Raw genomic sequence first — 21,662 nt, forward strand, 5'->3', positions numbered from 1 at the left:
GAAACAGTTAAAATAAACACATTGTGTTCTGTGGGAATGTTGTCTCATAGTTACCAAATTCCCCTACCCCTTTTTCACAGTGTTCCTTGTACCTCCATACCTGAACTAAAACCTGGATATACCCAGAGGACATGTCATTTTCTTGTCAACCCTTTCATGTTGTGACCACTTTTTTCTCTCTAGTACCTCAGGTTTCGTATCCTATTTACTCTCCATTGCTCTTTCTAAACCTTAACCTCTCCGCCTTTTTCTGAAGGAAAGAAGGAAGGAAGGAAAGAAGGAAAAAGAGAGAGAGAAACTCACTAAAAAAAAAAGCTCTGGTCTCTGAGCTCATGTCTTTTAATCATGTCATTCTTTCCCCTTCATCTTTACTGACATCTTACAAATCACATGAATACTCTTCTTTTATTATGGACTCTGGCACCTGATTTTACAGGGTTTTTTTTTTCCTCCTTACTCCCCTCTCTGACCTTCCATTCTTTTGACTCTCTGACCTTCCATTCTTTTGAATCTTCCTTTTTTATTCATTTATTAAATTAGTTCAAATATTTGTTGCCTACTTTCTGTGTGTCAAGGTACTGTTCTAGGTACTGGACAGTCAGCAGTGAGCAAAACAAACAAAAATCATTGTCCTTATGGAGGTTATATTCCAGGGGTGAGAGACAGAAAATAAACCAGACACATAGAAAGATACTTATATATTAGATGGTGTCATGGACTCAGTGTTTATGTCCCCCTCCCCCCAAATTCATACATTGAAACCCTAACCCCCAGTGTGGCTGTGTTTGGAAATGGGGTCTCTAAGGAAGTAATTAAGGTTAAATGAGGTCATAAGGGTGGGGCCTGATCTGATAACATTAGTGTTCCTATAAGAAGACATACTAGAAATCTTGCTGTCTTCCAACAACATGAGCACAGAGGAAAAGGTGTGTGAGGATTCAGTGAGGTGGCCATCTGCAAGCCTGAATGAGAGTCTCACCAGGAAATCAATCAGCCAGCACCTTGATCTTCGACCTCCCAGTGTCCAGAACTGTGAAAAATAAATTTCTGTTTAAGCCACCCCATCTGCGGTATATTTTTTTCCAACTTTATTGAGATATTATTGTTACATATGTAAGTTTAAGTTGTACAGTGTGATGAGTTGATATGTGTATATATTGTGAAACGATTATGTGGGGTTTTGTTCGTTTTTGCTTTTTGTTAGTTTTTGTTTGTTTTTTTTAATGGTAGCCTGAATGGACTAGTACGGATAATGGTAAATGCTGTATAGAAAAATAATGCAAAGAAGAGGGAAATGAGACTCCTGGGGGAGTGGATAGAGGTAGTTTCAAATTTTATGGTTCTGGAAGGCGTGTCAGAGAAGGTGACATTGAGTAAAGGCCTATGGGGGAAGAATATTCAGACAGAGGGAACCTTATGGTAGGAGAGTGTCTGGTTTGTTTGACCAACAGGAAGGCTACCTGGGCTGAAGCAGAGTAGGAGTGGGGTGAGAGGTGTAGCAGAACATGAGGTCAGAGAAGTAGCTATGGTAAAATCATGCCACAGTAGGGATTTGGATTTTATTCTAATGCAATAGGAAGCCATTGGAGGCTTTAGACTTAATTTTAAAAGGATTGTGCTGGCTACTATATGGAAATGGACTGTAGAGAGTACAAGAAGCAGCACGTGACTGTGTAGGAGTTGACTGTAATAACTCATGTGAGAGATGGTGGTGGCCTGGACCACTGTGGTAGCGGTGTTTGGAGTCTAGGTATCATTTGAAAGTGCTGGCAGGAATTGCTGATGGATTGGATGTGCAGTGTGATAGAAAGAGAGGGAGTAAGATTTTCTTGCTGGGCTTTTTTCTTTATCTGTACTCTACTGCTGGTCAGTCTCATCTATGTTCATTCTTTTAGTTATGTCTATTTGTCTTGGTTTCCCAATTTATAATTCACTTCTGACTTTTCCTCTTTAAGTACCATAGTCAAGAGAAAAAACACCTTTTTTATGTCTTCTCTACTTTCAGTAATCTACTACAACACAGCTTCACTTCTGATACCTGATGTGTGGATTTCCATACATTAAACAATTCTGTGACACCAGCTGGGTGTCCTACATTTTAACTCAGTTATGACAATATCTACCTAGAGCACAGCATCAGATACCAGAGGTTAAGAGCTTCATCCCACAAGGCTGCCCCCACTTCGGACACCAATCTCATGTCCGGGTTGTTACCTTTGTGTCTGACTGACTGGCTATAAGTTAGAAGTTCCCACAACTCCCTTCTCAAGTTCAATTAATTTACTAGAGTGGTTCACAGAACTCAGAGAAACATTGACTTACATTTACCAGTTTAATATAAAGGATATATAGATGAACAGCCAGATGAAGTATATAGGGTGAGGTCCGGAAGGGTCCCGAGCACAGGAGCTTCTGTCCCCGTGGAACTGGGGTATACTACCCTCTGGCATGTGGTTGCATTCACCAACCCGGAAGCTCTCTGAGTTCCATTCTTTTTGGGTTTTATGCAGGCTTCATTACATAGGTACAATTGGTTAAATCATTGGCCATTGGCAGTTGACTCAACCTCTAGCCCCTTTCCCCTCCCTGGAGGTTGGGGGTGGGGTTGAAAATTTCATATGGTTGGTTCCTGAAAAGAGTTCCCAACTCTGTTCCAGCCTGTGCAACATCTGTGTGTGTGTGTGTGTGTGTGTGTGTGTGTGTGTGTGTAAGTGTAAGCTTCCCTACACCAACAAGCAATTCTTAGATGCCAGCAGGATGTCCAAGATTCAACTCAATTCTGACACTATCTACCCAGAGATAGAATCAGATTCCACAGGTAAAGGGCTCATTCCCACAAGACCACCCTCTACTTCAGACACTAGTTGCAAGCCCAGATTGTTACCTATACTTCTGACAGAGTGGCTGTAAACCAGAGGTTCCCATGACCCACTCCTTGGGTTCAGTTAATTTGCTGGAACAGCTCACAGAACTCAGGAAAACTCATTTACTCACTAGGTTACCAATTTATTATAAAAGAATATCAATCAATAGCCAGATGGAGAGATACGCAGTGCGAGGCTCTGAACAGCTGAGAGGGTGAGACTGATAGTTTCATCCCGCTAATCAGGTGGTTGGCTCCATTGACAGCTAGTCCGCATCCTAAACTGTTTTGCTAAAGTCACCTCATTAGTATAACAAAAGACATCTTTATCACTCTCAACACTTAGGATATTCCAAGGATTTGGGGAGCTGTGAGCCAGGAATGGTGGATGAAGACCAAATATATATGAGCAATATATTTTGGTTACCTGAATGACCAAATGTCACTGTTGTGGCCTCTCCCGTTGCGGAGCACAGGCTCCAGACGTGCAGGCTCAGTGGCCATGGCTCACGGGCCTAGCCGCTCCGCGGCCTATGGGATCTTCCCAGACCAGGGCATGAACCCGTGTCCCCTGCATCGGCAGGCAGACTCTCAACCACTGTGCCACCAGGGAAGCCCTGTAGCTTGCTTTTTTAACTCAACATCTATAGATAGTGTTCATCCTTGTTGATACATGTGTTAACTAATTTATTCATTTATGCTACTGTTAATTAACTAATTTGTTCATTTATACTACTGTGTTGTATTTGTCTTTGCATGTGTGGGTGTGTTTATATTTTTTCAATTTACAAAATGGTGGTAAAATATACATAACCTAAAACTTGCTGTTTAGCCATTCAGTGTCATTAAGTAGGTTTACAATGTTGTACAACTATCACTACTATCCATTTCCAAAACATTTTCATCATCCCAATCAGAAATTCTGTATTCACTAAACAGTAACTCCTCATTCTCCCCTCGTCGTTCCCCGCCCCCCACCCCACTGTCCCTAGCAACTCCTATTCTACTTACTTTCTCTATGAATTTGTCTATTCTAGGTACCTCATAAAAATGAAATCATACTACATTTGTCCTTTTGTGTCTGGCTTATTTCATTTACCATAATGTTTTCAGGGTTCATCCACATTGTACCATGTATCAGGATTTCACTCCTTTTTATGGCTGAATATTATTTCATTATATGTATTTACTACTTTGTTTATCCATTCATTGTTGACGGATGCTTTCGTTGTTTCCACCTTTTTGCCATGGTGAATAATGCTGCTATTAATATTGATGTGCAACTATCTGTTTGAGTCCCTGCCTTCAGTTCTTTTGGTGATATACCTAGCAGTGGAAATTGCTGCTGGATCATATTGTAATTTTATGTTTATAAGAACTGACGAACTATTTTCCATAGTAGCTATACCATTTTACATTTTCACCAGCAATGTATGAATATTCCAATTTTTCCACATCCTTTCCAACACTAATTTTCTGTTTTTTGGATAGCAGCCTTCCTAATGAGTTTGAGGTGGTATCTCATTGTAGTTTTGATTTGCATTTCCCTAATGATTAATGAAGTTGTGCATCTTTTCATGTGCTTATTGGCCATCTGTATACCTTCTTTGGAGAAATGTCTATTCAAGTCCTTTGCCCATTTTTGAATTGGATTATTTGTTTTTGAGTTGTAGGAATTCTTTCTGTATTCTGGATATTAATCTCTTAACAGATAAATGACTTGCAGATATTTTTCCCATTCTGTGGATTACCTTTTCACTTTCTTGATAGTATGTTTTGATGCACAAAAATTTTTTAATTTTGATCAAGTCCAATTTTTTCTTTTGTTACCTGTGCTTTTTGGTGTTGTATCCAAGAAATCATTGCCAAATCCAGTGTCCTGAATATTTTGCCCTATTTTTTTTTCAAATAGTTTTATAGTTTTTAGGTCTTATACTTTGGTAATTTTGAGTTAATTTATATATGGTATAGGCAAGGGTTAACTTGATTTTTTTTTTTTTTTTTGGTATGTGGCTATCCAGTTTTCCCAGCATCATTTGTTGAAAAGACTTTTTTTTCCCCATTGAATGGTCTTGGCACCCTGGTTGAAAATCAGTTGACTGTATATTCGAAGGTTTATTTCCGGGCTCCCTATTCTGTTCCTTTGGTCTATATGTTTGTCCTTATGCCAGTAGTACACTGTTTGATTGCTATATCTTTGTAGTAAGTTTTGAAATTTGGAAATGTTAGTCCTTCAGCTTTGTCCGTTTACTTTCAAGATTGTTTTGGCTATTTGGGATCCCTTTTGATTTCATATGAATTTTAAGATATGTTTTTCTCATTCTGCAAAAAATAAAAAGTTGTTATTTTGGTAAGGATTGCACTGAATCTGTAAATTGCTTTAGGTAATATTGTCACATTAACAATATTAAATGTTCCAGTCCATGAACATTGGATGTCTTTCCATTTATTTATGTTTCTTTAATTTCTTTCAACAGTTTTGTAGTTTTCAGTATACAAGTCTTTTATCCCTTGGTTAAATTTATTCCTAAGTATTTTATTCTTTTTGATGATATTGTGAATGGAAATTTTTTTTTAGAACTTTCCTTTTATGGTTGTTCATTGTTAGTATATAGGAATGAAACTAATTTTTGCATGTTGATTTTGTATCATGCAACTTTACTGATCTCATTTATTAGCTCTAAAAACTGTGATTTTTTTTGTTTGTTTTAGTTTATGCGTGCGTGTGTGTGTGTGTGTGTGTGTGTGTGTGTGTGTATTCTTTAGTGTTTTCTAGATATAAGCCCGTGTCATCTGTGAACAGAGGTAGTTTTACTTCTTCCTTTCCAATTTGAATACCTTTTATTTTAGGGGAAAAGCTTTCAGTTGTTCACCACTGAGTATGATGTTTGAAGTGGGCTTTTCATATACGACCTTTAATATGTTTAGGAAATTCCCTTCCATTCCTAGTTTGAGTGTGTGTGTGTTTGTAATCATGAGAGGGTGCTGAATTTTGTCAGATTACTTTTTTGCATCAATTGAGATGATCATGTGGGGTTTTTTTCTTCATTCTATTAATGTAGTATATTACATTGATTGATTTTCATATGTTGAACAACCCCTGAATTCCAGGAGTAAATCCCAGTTGGTCCTGATGTATAATACTTTTGGTATGTTGCTGAATTTTGTTTGCTAGTATATGTTGAAGATTTTTTTAAATCAATTTTTAAATTTGTTTATTTTTTGGCTGCATTGGGTCTTCATTGCTGCCCACAAGCTTTCTCTAGTTGCAGCAAGCGGGGGCTACTCTTCGTTGCAGTGTGCAGGCTTCTTATTGCAGTGGCTTCTCTTGTTGCGGAGCACAGGCTCTAGGCGCGTGGGCTTCAGTAGTTGTGGCGCGCGGGCTCAGTAGCTATGGCATGAGGGCTCTAGGGTGCGGGCTCAGTAGTTGTGGCACACGGGCTTAGTTGCTCTGCGGCATGTGGGATCTTCCTGGACCAGGGATCATACCCGTGTCCCCTGCATGGGCAGGCGGATTCTTAACCACTGCTCCACCAGGGAAGTCCCATACGTTGAAGAGTTTTGCAGTGATATTCGTAAAGGATACTGGTCTGTAGTTTTCTTTGCCTGAATGTCTTTGTCTGCCTTTTGTATCAGGGTAAGTCTGGCCTCTAGAATGAGTTAGGAAATGTTCCCTCCTTTTCATTTTTTTGAAAAAGTGTGAAAAGGATTGATATTAACTCTTCTTTAATATTTGATGGAATTCATCAGTGAAGCCATCTGGTCTAGGGCTTTTCTTTGTTGGAAGGTTTTCGATTACTGATTCAGTCTCCTTACTTGTTATAAGTCTATTCAGATTTTCTATTTTCTTCATGATTCAGTTTTTTTTTTTTAGACTTATGTGTTTATAGAAATTTATCCATTACATCCAGATTATTAACCAATTTGGTGGCATACAGTTGTTCATAGTATTGTCTTATAATGCTTTTTATTTCTGTAAAGTTGCTCGTAATATCTCCACTTTCTTTTGTGGTTTAAGTAATTTGAGTCTTCTCCTTTTTTTCCTTAGCCAGTCTAGCTAAATATTTGTCACTTTTGTAACTTTTATTTGTCTATTTTTTCTATTCTCTATTTTATTTACTCTGCTCTTTCTTTTATCTTTCTGCTAATTTTCGGCTTAATTTGCTATACTGTAAAATGTACAGTTAGGTATTTGAGATCTTTCTTTTTTTTAATGTTTGCATTTACAGCTAAAATATCTTTCATAGCACTGTTTCACTGTATCTCTAAGTTATGGTATGTTTGTATTTTTGTTTTCATATGTATCAAGGTATTTTCTAATTTTCCTTGTGATATTTGGTTTGATCCAGGGATTGTTTAAGAGTGTGTTGTTTACATTGTATAGCACAGGGAATTATAGCCATTATTTTGTAATATAAGGGAATATAATCTGAAAAAATACTGAATCACTATGCTGTACACCTGAAAGCAATATAATATTGTAAATCAATATACTTCAATTTAAAAAAAGAGTGTGTTGTTTAATTTTCATTTATGTGTGAATTTTCCAGTTTTCTTTATTATTGATTTCTATTTCATTTCATTATAGTCAGAAAAACCACTCAATCCTTTTAAAGTTTGACTTGTATTGTGGCCTGACCTATGGTCTATCCTAGAGGATGTTCTGCACACACTTGAGAAGAATGTGTATTCTGCTTTGTTAGGTGCAGTGTTCTATATATGTCTGTTAGGTCTAATTAGTTTATGGTATTTTTCAAGTCCTCTTTTCCTCCTTGAATTTCTATCTGGTTGGTTTTTCCATTATTGACATTGGGATATTAAAGTTTCCTACTATTATTATAGAACTATATTTCTCTCTATTCTGTCAGTTTTTGTTTTATATATTTTGGGGCTCTGTTCTTATGCATTTCTATGTTTATAATTATTATATCTTCATGAATTGACACTTTTTCAATATATAATATTATTCTTTGTCTCTAACAGTTTTTGACTTAAAGTCCATTTTTTATGGCTTTGTGTTACTGTCTAGCATCTTTTGATTTCAACTGAGGGACTCCCCTTAGCATTTCTGGTAAGGCAGCTCTAGTGGTGATGAACTCCCCCAGCTTTTGTTATTCTGTGAAAGTGTTTCTCCTCCTCCTCCTCCTCCTCCTCCTCCTCCTCCTCCTCCTCCTCCTCCTCCTCCTCCTCCTCCTCCTCCTCCTCCTCCTCCACCTGTCCCCTTCCCTTCCCCTCTATACTCCTCCCCCTCCCATCTTTCCTTCTTTTTTTTTTTTTAATTTTTTTTTTTTTTGCCGTACGTGGGCCTCTCACTGTTGTGGCCTCTCCCGTTGCGGAGCACAGGCTGCAGACGCGCAGGCTCAGAGGCCATGGCCATGGCTCACAGGCCCAGCCGCTCCGTGGCATGTGGGATCTTCCCAGACCAGGGCACGAACCCATGTCCCCTGCATCGGCAGGTGGACTCTCAACCACTGCGCCACCAGGGAAGCCCTTTCCTTCATTTTTGAAGGACAGTTTTACTGGACATAGTGTTCTTGGTAGGTAGACTTTTTTTTTTCTCTTTCAGCACTTTGAATATATCATCCCACTCCTTTTTTGCTTTGCTCTTGCTGCTTTCAAAATTCTCTCCATCTTTGATTTTTGACAGTTTGTTTATAATGTGTCTCAGTGTAACGTTCTTTGGATTCACCTTTTTCGCTGTCTGTTGGCTTCTTGAACCTGGATATCCATTCCCTCCCTCCACCCTTTTTAGGAAGTTTTTGGCTACTATTTCATTAAATAAACTTTGTACCTTTCTCTCACTTTTTTCACCTTCTGAGACTGCCATTTGTGTATATTTGTCTGCTTGAGGGTATCCTATAAATCCTCCAGGCTTTCTTCATTCTCTTTCATTCTCTTTTCTTTATACTTGTCTGACTGGATCATTTAAATGTCCTGTGTTTGAATTCACTGATTCTTAATTTGATGGACCATGCTGCTGTTGAACCCCTCTAGTGAGTTTTTAATTTCAGTTACTGTATTCTTCAGCTCCAAAATTTTTGTTTGGCTCTGTGTTTTGTCTCTTTTTTTTGAAATTCTCATTTTGTTCATGTATCATTTCCCTGAGCTTGTTGAGCATCTTTATGATGGTGATTTTAAATTCTTTTTCACGCAATTCATATACCTCCATTTCTTTATGGTTGATTCCTGGAATTTATTTTGTTCCTTTGATTGGGCCATTTTCCCATTTCTTCATGTTCCAGATAACTTTGGGTTTGTATCTACACATTTGGAAAAACAGCCACCTCTCCCAGTTTTCTATGAACTGGCTTTGTACAGGGAAAGATCTTCACCAGTTAACTCAGCTGCAGATTCTGGAGGCCTCTCAAACCTTTTCTGTGGATGTGCCTTCTCTTGACTTGAGTGTGTAGATTCCTGATTAGAAGGATATTCCAGTTTTTTTTTTTCCAAGAACTTGTAATTTTTTGTTCCCTCTGGGTTTTGTCTGTGGTACTACAGATTCTCTGGAACTGCTGCAAGCCACCCAGCTCTCTTTTGTTCTCTGCAGGCCTTTAGAGTATGCCAGGTCCCATGAGCTCTCTGAGTTAAGCAAGCAGAAACTAGTCCCTCAGGACACACCCCCACCCCCACCCCTACCCCCCAAAAAGTGGAATGTTGTACATTCTCCACTCTTCTCTTCTCCTCATCCAAGGTAGAGGCCGCCAAGCTGTACTGGCCTCTTTCTCCTAGTCCTCTGGAGTGGCAGCAAGCTGCTCAGCTCTCTTTTTTTCTCAGTGGCCCCTTGGCATCTAGAGTATTCTGTATCTTGTCAGTATTCTGAGATATGTGGCACAGAAACCAGTCCCTCAGGCAGCTCCCTGCCTGAACATTGGACGTATGGTCCAATAATTTCCATCCTCAGGGAGAAGCTGGGAGTTGGGGATTTTATCACAGTAGTTAAGTGCTGAACCAGGGGAAGAGACTATGGCAAATGAGTGCATGCTAGTTTAAACCTTTGCCTTTGTACTCAGCGGCCCCCAACCTGGCAACATTTCCTGTTAGTGCATAGATTCAGGCAAGACAGAAACCAGTCCCCTGGGTAGCCCCCCTAAAAGTCTGCACATTAGACATGTTTCAATCTCCTTTTAACTCCCTTAGGGAGAAGCTGGGAATTGGAAGTCTCCCAGTTGCACCATGCTGAGCTGGGTGGGGGGACAAAGACAAAAGTTATGCCACGAATTTTCCTACCATCTTCGTTGCAGCTGGTTTTATATTCATCTGGGAGGTAGGAACCTCTTAACTGTTTTCTGGACTTCTCACAACAGTAACTGGTCCATGTGTTGTTGTTGAATCAGGGTTTCCATGGAGGCAAGGAGAAGCTGTTGACTTACCCCTTATTGAATTTTTAAAGTGGAGATGTGAGTAGATGAAGTGGTAGGATTTGTATTTTGAAAATATTGCTCTGGCTGAAATGTAAAGACCTAGGAGTGATAGATAAGAAACAGAAAATCCAGTTAGGAACCTATCAGAGTAGTCCTTCAGGAGATTATGATAGCTTAGATTGAACTGGTGGCTTTGGATATGGAGAGTTATTTGGAAGACAAATTAATAAGGCTTGGTAATAGATTGAATATGGGTGATGAGGGGGAGAGGGAATTGTTAAGGATGATTCATTGTTCAAAGCAACTCAGTGGATGGTGATATCCTTTGTTGATAAAAAAAATACTAGAATAGTATAAATTTGGTCTTTTATGAAACATTTCAGGTGCCTTTGAAATACCTAACTGGTGAATTTTATTAGGCCATCGGACATATGAATATTCATGTAGAGGAGCAGTTGGGGCTTTAAATACATACAAAATTTGGAGTTTTAGGCTGTGTTTATTCTGCATCTTTAGGTATGTAATATTCTCTCACTATAAGTGCCGTGAAGGCAAGGACTTTTTCTGTCCTGTTCTCTGCTTTATTCTTAGATTTCTGATGTTGTTTCTGGCACATTGTAGGGTTTAATATTTTTGTTGTTGTTTTTGTTTGTTTTCTTATCTTCATCCTCTATCGCCACTGTCTTGGTATTACTAAAAACATAAATAAGAAATAGATATTTCATATTTATATAAGATCACATAATGTATCATCTATATATGAATCATAAATTATATTAATAAAATGAAAATATCAAAACTATCACTTGAGAACTAAATATTACTGTTAAAGTTATCTGGATGCTCCTTCAAATTCCCATCACTTTGTTCACTCCCACAGAATTAATAATTGTCCTAAAGCAGGGGTCCCCAGGCCACAGACCGGTACCAGTCCATGGCCTGTTAGGAACCAGGCCGCACAGCAGGAGGTGAGTGGTGGGTGAGTGAGCAAAGCTTCACCTGTATTTACAGCTGCTCCGCATCGCTCACATTACTGCCTGGGCTCTGCCTGCTGTCAGATCAGTGGTGGCATTAGATTCTCGTAGGAGCGCAAACCCTACTGAGCATGCGACGGATCTAGGTTGCACGCTCCTTATAAGAATTTAATGCCTGATGACCTGAGGTGGAGCTGAGGCAGAGATGCTAGTGCTGCGGAGCGGCTGCAAATACAGATTATCATTTGCAGAGAGGTTTGACTCCACAGAGACCATAATAAATCAGTTGCTTGCAGACTCATATCAGAACCTTATCAGTAAGTGGCAAGTGACAATTAAGCTGCATCTGGTGGCAGGCTTTATAGTGGCAAGTAAATTGATGTACTTCAATTATACAGCTGCATCTGGTGGCAGGCTTTAAGTCAGAATCCGACACTTATTTTAGTCCACGCATGGCCTGCCCATTATTTTATTTACCACTTCCATTTACCACTCTTTCCCGCGCTGCACTCTTGTCTCAGTCACAGTTTTGGTAAGCCCACAAGCTAACCCTAGCCAAAATGACTAAAAAACAAACGTCACTGGAGAGCTTCTTTGTAGAGGGGGAAAAACCCAATGATGAGATAGCAGAATACTCTAAGACTGCCAACAGAAAGAAAGCTGCATTTGAAAGAAAATACCAAGAATCCAACTTAAATTATGGGTTCATTGCTACAGGTGATTCACATTCTCCAAGCCCGCTTTGTATATAATACGTGGTGACAGGCTATCCAGCGAAGCCATGAAAACTTCAAAACTGCTTAGCCACTTGGAGACCAAGCACCTTGAATTAAAAGACAAGACTTTGGAGTTTTTCAAAAGAAAAAAACGTGAACACGAACAGAAGCAACTGTTGAAGGCCACCACTTCATCAAATATGTCTGCACTGAGAGCATCATTCTTAGTGGCAAACCGCATTGCTAAAGCTAAGAAGCCCTTTACTATTGGTGAAGAGTTGATCCTGCCTGCTGCTAAGGACATTTGTCATGAACTTTTAGGAGAGGCTGCAGTTCAAAAGGTGGCATGTGTTCCTCTTTCGGCTAGCACCATAACTGGACGAATTGATGAAATAGCAGAGGATATTGAGGCACAGTTGTTAAGATTAATGAATCACCATGGTATGCAGTCCAGGTTGACAAGTCTACCAATGTTGACAGCAAGGCAACATTGCTTGTTTCTGTGCGATATACTTTTCAGAAGGATGTACATGAGAATATGTTATGTGCACTTTTGTTGCCAACCAACACCACAGCTGCAGAACTACTCAAGTCCTTGAATGATTACATATCAGGAAAGCTGAATTGGCCATTTTGTGTTGGTATATGCACTGACAGAGTGGCTGCCGTGACTGGACGGCTTTCTGACTACTCGGGTCAAAGAGGTCACTTCTGAATGTGAGTTTTCGCACTGTGTCATCCATAGAGAAATGCTGGCTAGCCAAAAAATGGCACCTGAATTTAACAACGTTTTGCAGGATGTGATCAAAATTATCAGCCACATTAAAGTACATGCCCTTAACTCACATCTGTTCGCGCAGCTCTGTGAGTAGATGGACACAGAGCACACACGTCTTCTCTTATACACAGAAGTGAGATGGCTTTCTAAAGGTAGATCACTGGCCAGAGTTTTTGATTTACGAGAGCCGCTCCAGAGATTTCTTTTAGAAAAACAGTCACCACTGGCAGCACATTTCAGTGACACAGAATGGGTCGCAAAACTTGCTTACTTGTGTGACATATTCAACCTGTTCAGCAAATTCAATCTGTCACTTCAGGGGAGAATGACAACTGTATTCAAGTCGGCAGATAAAGTGGCTGCATTCAAGGCAAAATGGAATTATGGGGGCGACGAGTGAGCATTGGGATTTTTGACATGTTTCAAACAGTAGCAGAGATTTTGAAAGAGACTGAGCTAGGACCTTCTTTCTCCCAGCTGGTGCATGACCACTTATCTCAGCTTTCAAAAGAGTTTGAGCATTATTTCCCAAACACAAAAGACCCCCGAACTGGGAAGGAATGGATCTGTGACCCATTTGTGATATAAGCCAGGTGAATCGACTTTGTGCTAGAAGAGAATCAGCTGCTTGAGATCGCAGATGACAGTGGCCTTAAGAGTATGTTTGAGACAACTTCAAATCTCCATACGTTCTGGATTAAAGTCAAGGCAGAATATCCTGAGATTGCCACAAAAGCACTGAAAAGCCTGCTTCCATTTCTAACATTCTATCTTTGTGAAGCAGGGTTTTCTGCAGTGACAGAAACCAAAATGAGATTACAGAGTAGAATGGACATAAGCAACACACTTCAGGTGTCACTGTCCCCCATCGCCCCCAGATGGGACCATCTAGTTGCAGGAAAACAAGCTCAGGGCTCCCACTGATTCTGCATTATAGTGAGTTGTATAATTATTTCATTATATATTACAATTTAATAGTAATAGAAATAAAGTGCACAATAAATGTAATGTGCTTGAATCATCCTGAAACCATCCCCCCCGCCCCCCCCAACCCCCCCAGGTCTATGGAAAAATTGTCTTCCACGAAACTGATCCCTGGTGCCAAAAAGGTTGGGGAATGCTTTCTTAAAGTTTATAATTTTCATTATTTTTTTAAAGTGGCTTTACCACATACACATGTATTCCACAATACATGTATTTCTAAACAATGTTACTTAGTTTTGCTTTTTTTTGAGTTTTTAAAAAATGGCATGATATTGTATATAATTTTTACCATTTTGCTTTTTTTAATCCATGACAAGTTCATTTATTTTCATTACTTATTATAATCCATTGTATTCCTAAAGCACAATTTACACATTACCGTTAATAAATATTTTTAAGACCTTTCTAGTCTTCTTATTTGTTTTTATGTTCTGCTGTTTAAATAATGCTGCTATTGACATATTGTAGAAAATGACAAGCTGATTCTAAATTTCATATGGAAAAGCAAAGGACCTAGAATAATTACAGTGTTTCTAAGTTATTTTTTTTCCATTTTGTTTTCCTCTTCAACCTAGAATTTTATGGGAGTTTTTTCAGATTTCTATATAGATAAATTTATTTGTTTGGGTATGAATGACCCTTCTGTTAATATCTATTTCCAGTGAATCTGTATGATTCCAGATTTTTTAAATTTATTGATATGTCCTTTGTGAATTTATGTATATTGTTCCACATGTAAAAGAATTATTATTTTCCATTCAGCGCCAAGTTTCCTATATATATTAGAATAAGGTTGATGATTCTTATAAATTTAAATCTTCTATATTCATATTTCATCTAATTCATTTGTAGATATCTTAGGTATGTTGAAGTCCTCTATAGTATTTAGGGAGCTGGTCAGTTTATCATTGTATTTCTTGCCAGTTTTTTCTTTCCATATTTTCAAACTATGTCTTAAGTACATAGAGATTCATGAGTGCTATATCTTGTTGGTGGATGCACTTTTTTTTTTTTTTCGTGGTACGCGGGCCTCTCTCTGTTGTGGCCTCTCCCGTTGCAGAGCACAGGCTCTGAACGCGCAGGCTCAGCGGCCATGGCTCACAGGCCCAGCCGCTCCGCGGCATGTGGGATCTTCCCAGACTGGGGCACGAACCAGTGTCCCCTGCATCGGCAGGCAGACTCTCAACCACTGCGCCACCAGGGAAGCCCGGATGCACTTTTTATGTGTATGGAATATATATCTGTGTTTCTTTTAAAGCTTTTTACTTTGAAGTCTATTTTTTTATGACAGTGATACACCTGATTTCTTTTGATAAATATACGCCTCGCATATCTTTTTCCATATCTTTATTTTCAAGGTTTCTTTGTTGTTTAATTTTAAGTGTCTCTTAAAATATATAGAGACACTTATATATAGCTGGTTTTCTTTTTTTCTCTCCCACTCTCCTTTCCTCCTTCCCTCCCTTCTTCCAAACAATCTGATTGTCTCATTTTTAATAAATGAGTTAACTTTATGTTTGCTTTGATTCTTTGGCGTATTTGGACTTATTTTCTACCATCTTATTTTGTGCGTTCTTTTACCTCTTTTCCCGTCTTGTTTACCTTATTCTATTGACTTGGGTTTTTTGCCCCCCTCCCTTTTTAGTGGTTTGGAAGTTCTGTATCCTATTTATCATTGTTTTAATAAAATATCTTTACTGTGATATAATTTGCATACCATACAATTCACTCATATAAAGTGTATAATTCAGTGGTTTTTATTAGATTTACAAAGTTCACTAATTTTAGAACATTTTCATCACTTTTTTTTTTTTTTTTTTTTTGCGATACGCGGGCCTCTCACTGTTGTGGCCTCTCCCGTTGCGGAGCACAGGCTCCAGACGCAGGCTCAGCAGCCATGGCTCACGGGCCCAGCCGCCCCGCAGGATGTGGGATCTTCCCGGACCGGGGCACGAACCCATGTCCCTTGCATCGGCAAGCAGACTCAACCACTGCGCCACCAGGGAAGCCCCTTTCATCACTCTTAAAAGAAGCCCCATACTCATTTAATCCCCTGTCTTCCACCACATTTTCTCCTTTCCCCAGCCTTGGGCAACCTCTAATTTACTTTTGTCCCAATGCATTTGCCTATTCTGGAACTTTCATATAAATGGAATTACACAATAGGTGGTCTTTTGTGTCTGGCGTCTTTTACTTAGTATGTTGTTTTCAGGATTCATCCATGTTCTTGCATGCATCAGTACTTCATTCATTTTTATGGCCAAATAATATTACATTGTATGAATATACCATGTTTTACTTATCTGTTAATCAATGGAAAGATATTTGGATTTTTCTACTTTTTGAATGTTATGAATAAGGCTGCTGTGAACACTCATATATAAGTTTTTGTGTGGACATATGTTTTCATTTCTCTTGGATATTTGTTTATGAGTGTAATTGCTGGGTCATATGGTAGCTCTATGTTTAACCTTTTGAAGAACTGCTAGACTTCTTTCCCAAGCACCCTCACCATCTTAATATTCCTACAACAGTGTATGAGAGTTCTAATTTCTCCATATTCTTACCAACACATTAACAATAGATACAACTGAAGAGCAGATTTCTGAATAAGAGTTCTCCTAGTCATGATCGATATTTTGTCTCTTGCTGCCTCAGCTTTGCTAGAGTTGCCCAAAATATACCTCTGGACCTGGCTCTAAATATACCTTTGGAAAGGGTAATAGGTGTCAGACTGCATTAATTTTTTCTTGAAACAAATTACTTTAATAACTTCTTAGCTATGTTTAGATAGTTTAAATAGTCTTTCCTTTTTAAATTAAAGCAAATTTGAATGATTTATATAGGGAAAATATTTTGCCCAAGTTATAAAATTTGCATTAACAATAAAGTTTTTCAGATCTAATGCAAACCTAGAAAAAAGTAGTTTGTTTTTGAGTGGCCCACCTTTCTCCTTTTCGTTGTCTCCTATTCTCCAAATTGTAATCTTATATGTCAGTATTATACCCTGACAATTCAGTTTTTAAAATTTAATAGAATCAAAGAACTTTAAAGCTAAAAGTTCCTTCAGATATGTCAACAAGCTTAACAGCTTTATTTTGCAGGTAAAATTTTTTAAAGACCCAGTAGTAACATGTGACAGTTTAATCTGTATTTGCTATAGAAGTTTTCTGAAGTGATTGATAGTGCATATCGTACTTTTTAATTGTGATACGCACGATTTATTTACAAACCTGTGACCATTTTCATTGTCCATAAATTTCTGAAGTTCTTAGAATCCAAAATCAGTGGATAAAATGTCTTTTCTTGTAACAAATTTTGAAATATTGCATATATCATTCTTGCTTTAAAATTTTCTAAGCTTTTGTGAACACAAAGTTAGACGTTTTCTAAAGCATGTATAACTCTTTGATATTCTGAATTCTGTTCTGTATAATGGGGAAGAATTCCCTACTGGATTTCTTTGGGGGGAATTTTGTGCATTGAACCAGTTTCTTTCTTATTTCTCAGGTTTCCCTTCTTAAATAGATGTTAGTCTATTAAAATGGACTATATTTTGGAATCATCAACTTAATGGTCTTCCTTAAGTAAAATGTTAGGTACTTCTCCAGATCTTGAATGTTCAAAACATTGAAATTGCTGTTATCTCAGACTCAAGGAAAAAGAGTTGAAATATTATCTGTGTTTTCAGAAAAAGGTATACCACCATTGAATTTCATTCTACTAAGAATCAACAATTATGCAAATTCATGACACACTTCATCTGGTTTTACATCCTTGGGATATTTTTACACTCTTCTAACTGAATTACAGCAGCCAGAACAGACTAAGAATTTGCATGGTTAGAAACTTTGATTCAGAAAGTGCATATTCAAAAAGCAAATTCTAATAGCCAACGTTGAGGCACTCGAAGATTTTTAAATTAATAATATCCCTATGTTTTTTTACCTGTTAACATGGTGTTATGGGGAATTTTTATTTTTATTGATCAGGACACCATGATCAATGTATAATATGCAGTGAACTATTTTACCAATTAGTGATTTTCTTAGTGATTAGTGTGTTCTGGCTGCTATAACAAAATACCACAGACTTGGTAGCATGTAAACAACGGAAACTTATCTCTCACAGCTCTGGAGGCTGGAAGTCCGAGATAAGGGTGCCAGCATGGTTGGGTGAGAGCCCTCTTCCTGTCAGAAGCCAGTGGCTTCTTGCTGTGTCCTCCTGTGGTGGAAGGGGCAAGGGAGCTCTGTGGGATCTTTTTTATAAGAGTACTAATTCCATTTGTGAAAGTTCTGCCCTCATGACCTAATCACCTTTAAAGACCCCACTTCCTAATACCTTCATCTTTGGGGATTAGGATTTCAAAAAATGATTTTGGGGCTTCCCTGGTGGCGCAGTGGTTGAGAGTCCGCCTGCCGATGCAGGGGACGCGGGTTCGTGCCCCGGTCCGGGAAGATCCCACATGCCGCGGAGCGACTGGGCCCGTGAGCCATGGCCGCTGAGCCTGTGCGTCCGGAGCCTGTGCTCCGCAACGGGAGAGGCCACAACAGTGAGAGGCCGGCGTACCGCAAAAAAAAAAAGATTTTGGAGGACCACCAACATTTAGACCATAGCAGTGATTTTTAAAAAAATTTGTTTTATAATCTTATTAAGATTATTTCTGAAAATAGATAAGGTAAAATTCTGAGGAAATAAACCATCTTATAAAAATTAGTTTTTTTCTCTAGAGAATTTGCAGTAATTTCTTGGTGCTTGCCTGTATTGTAATAATTGGTCCATATTGCATAGAATTCTGCATAAAACAAGTAGGTAAAGCAGTTCAGTTTAAATCATAATAATCTCTACTACTGGCTTTTGTCTTTTTTAGTTTATTTCAGCTCTTATATTTATTAACTTTTGCTTTCTTTGCATTTTCTGTTTAATTTTCTAGCTTCTTAAAAAGAATGCTTAATTCCAATAGTTTTAAATTTTTTAAATACATTTCAAGTTATAAGCATATTTCTAAGTATTGCCTTTACCTCATCCCACATGTTTCGAATTATGGGTGCTTTTTTATCATTCATATCTAAAGATGTCATGAATTTTATTGTGTTTTCCTCTCTAAACCATATGTTCTTGGGAATTCCCCGGCGGTCCAGTGGTTGGGACTTTGTGCTTCCACTGCAGGGGGCACAGGTTCGATCCCTTGTTGAGGAACTAAGATCCTGCATGCTGTGTGGTGCAGCCAAAAAAATAAAATAAATTTTAAACCATATGTTCTTTTTTGTTGTTATTTATTTTCTTTTTCTTCCAGTTTTATTGAAATATAATTGACATATAACACATATGCTCTTTCAGAATACAATCTTTAGTGTCGGGCTTGTATGTTTGTTTTTTCCCACTCACTTAATATTATTGACTTTTAATCTAAAATTGCATTGTTGTTAGGATATGTGGTTAATCTGATAAGGATTCTTTGAAATTTGTTGAAAGTCCTTTTGTAATCTAGCACGTTTATTTTTGTAAATGTTCCATTTGTGCCTTTATATTTTCTACTTGTTGGCTACCTGAATCTCTGTTTATATATTTACTCAATTCAGTTTATTAATGATGATCAAATTTTAAAACAGCATAGCTGCCTATAGACTAGGTAGAATGATCTTAAAGAATCTTCATTTAAAGTATCTTTAGTTAAAGATATTAAGAACTTCACCTTAGATTTAGAGATAACTTAAAATTTATGAATTTTGACAGAAGTAATTTTTTCCTGCTTTTGAAATCCCTAAGATAGCAATGATAGAAGCAGTAGCAGTAGCAGCAGTAATGTTAGTAGTAATAGTAATGGTAACAGCAGCCACAACAGCTAACATCTGTGGAGCTCTTACTGGGTGCCAGACATCATTCAAAGCTTTCTATATCAGTTAATGAATTTACCCAATAACAACTCTATGACATATAATTGTTTTCCTCTTTTTATGAAGTCAAACACAGAAAGGTTAATACTCTTGCCATTGTAGTCACATGGTCTTTCAACAAATAAATGTAAGTTCAGTTGGACACACACACAAAACATTTTTTTTCTTTCCCCTTTCCAGTTACTAGAAAAGTTAAAAGAACGTTGGCTCTCCACTGGTGTATGGCATAATCTGGAGTTGGTGAAGACAGTCATTGTAGAACCACAGAGAGGAGAAAAAACTGATTTTGATGAATTACTGCAGATGTACTATGATGCGATCAAGTACAAAGGAGAAAAAGGTAATTGGAAATTATTTGATGGTCAGTGAAAAAAAATTTTTCCCATAAAGTGAAAAGTTGGTGCTGTTAGAATTTTATTTGTATTATCTTTTTTAAATGAATTGCACTTGAGAAAAATTATATTTTATAATCCTAAGTGAAAAGAACATAGGTTAAAGAAATTCTTTTATTTGGAGTTGTTCACCTATGAATATTTTCACTTGAAGATGACAGTTCAGTTTTATGAAATGGCATGCGTTCAGGTATTATCCCATAGACTTCCTTACGCTAACTAAAATGTTTTGTTAAAGAAGGTAGGTAGAGTATGCATTAATATCTTCCTTACTAGCCAAATGAGCCCTACATTTTTATGTAAAAAATATACTTTGTGCTTATATTTTATTACATAAGGTAAACTTGAGTTTTCAAAACATAACTGAAGGCTAAATTTCAAAGTTAGAGAATGCCCATAAAAAGTTTGACAAGAAGGGCTAATAGTAATTTATGAACAGTGCAACATCATAAAGATATTATAACATAATTGTCAATATCCTTGTATGGTAAGTTTATACACAGAGTATTCTGTGTATGTGTGTTTTAAATACTTTTCAATATAATATTGATTCAATATGATATATAGTAAATATTAGAGTTATTTAAATCATTCTGATAACTTTACATTCTGGTGGTAAAGATAGTGATTTCAATTCAGTATTTTAAAGTTAAAACAGTTGGTTCACAGTTGCTCAGCTCACATGCAAGTTACTACTCTGACATGGTTTTTCTGTATAGTTTAACTGGGAGATACACAGTTTATAAGTTGGTTCTACCATGTTGTACCTAAATGTAATTTTGTTTCTTTTATTTATTTGAAGACATTGAATTTTAAAAACTTTATAATAGTTTTAAATTTTGTTTCTTTAAAATTTGGTATTATAATTACTTAATAATCAGATCTTTTCAAAACGACAAGAATAAGAATTTCTGGGAATTTTGAGTGTGCTTATTAAAATGTTGATTTTTGTTGCTTAAGATGGCGCCCTCCTGGTGGCAGTTTGTCGTGGTAAAGTGAGTGAGGGTCTGGATTTCTCAGATGACAACGCCCGTGCTGTCATAACAATAGGAATTCCTTTTCCAAATGTGAAAGATCTACAGGTAGGCCAGCAAAGCCTTAAGAAGTTTTATTTATCACAGAAGTTGTTGATTTTGTGTAAGGTTAATTAGACATTTTTCTTGTATCCTCAGGCATTTTATATTATTTTTTAATTAATTAATTTATTTTTGGCTGCATTGGGTCTTGGTTGCTGCACACAGGCTTTTCTCTAGTTGTGGCGAGCAGGGGTTACTCTTCATTGCGCTGCACGGGCTTCTCATTGCGGTGGCTTCTCTTGTTGCAGAGCACAGGCTTTGTTGCAGAGCACAGGCTCTAAGCGCACAGGCTCTAGAGTACAGGCTCAGTAGTTGTGGCACACGGGCTTAGTTGCTCCGCGGCATGTGGGATCTTCCTGGACAGGGCTCAAACCCATGTCCCCTGCACTAGCAGGTGGATTCTCAACCACTGCGCCACCAGGGAAGCCCCAGACATTTTATTTTAATGCTCTAGTGACTCAGAATGAGTGAGAAAGGTTTAGGAGATACGGGTTTATTTTATTTTTAACTTACCCTGTCTTCTGCTTAGTAAGAGTGATTTTCAAAGTGTGGTCCTGGGTCGGGAGCATCACTATTATCTGGGAACTTAATAGAAATAGATATTTCCAGGCTCCATCGAGA

At 37.8% G+C, this 21,662-nt stretch overlaps 1 protein-coding gene across 5 annotated transcripts in view; it reads left to right on the top strand.

Moving 5' to 3' along the window:
• BRIP1 (BRCA1 interacting DNA helicase 1) overlaps window positions 1-21,662 on the top strand; it is a 209,132-nt gene that overhangs the window by 124,041 nt on the left and 63,429 nt on the right. For all 5 annotated transcript variants that reach the window (XM_079905392.1, XM_079905391.1, XM_079905395.1 and 2 more), the window contains 2 exons: window positions 19,754-19,913; window positions 20,926-21,047. In XM_079905392.1, the coding sequence (XP_079761518.1) occupies window positions 19,754-19,913; window positions 20,926-21,047 (282 nt within the window). The remainder of the gene's footprint in view (window positions 1-19,753; window positions 19,914-20,925; window positions 21,048-21,662) is intronic.

This window comes from Stenella coeruleoalba (genome assembly GCF_951394435.1).
Source record: "Stenella coeruleoalba genome assembly, chromosome: 19".
NCBI classification, from domain to species: domain Eukaryota; kingdom Metazoa; phylum Chordata; class Mammalia; order Artiodactyla; family Delphinidae; genus Stenella; species Stenella coeruleoalba.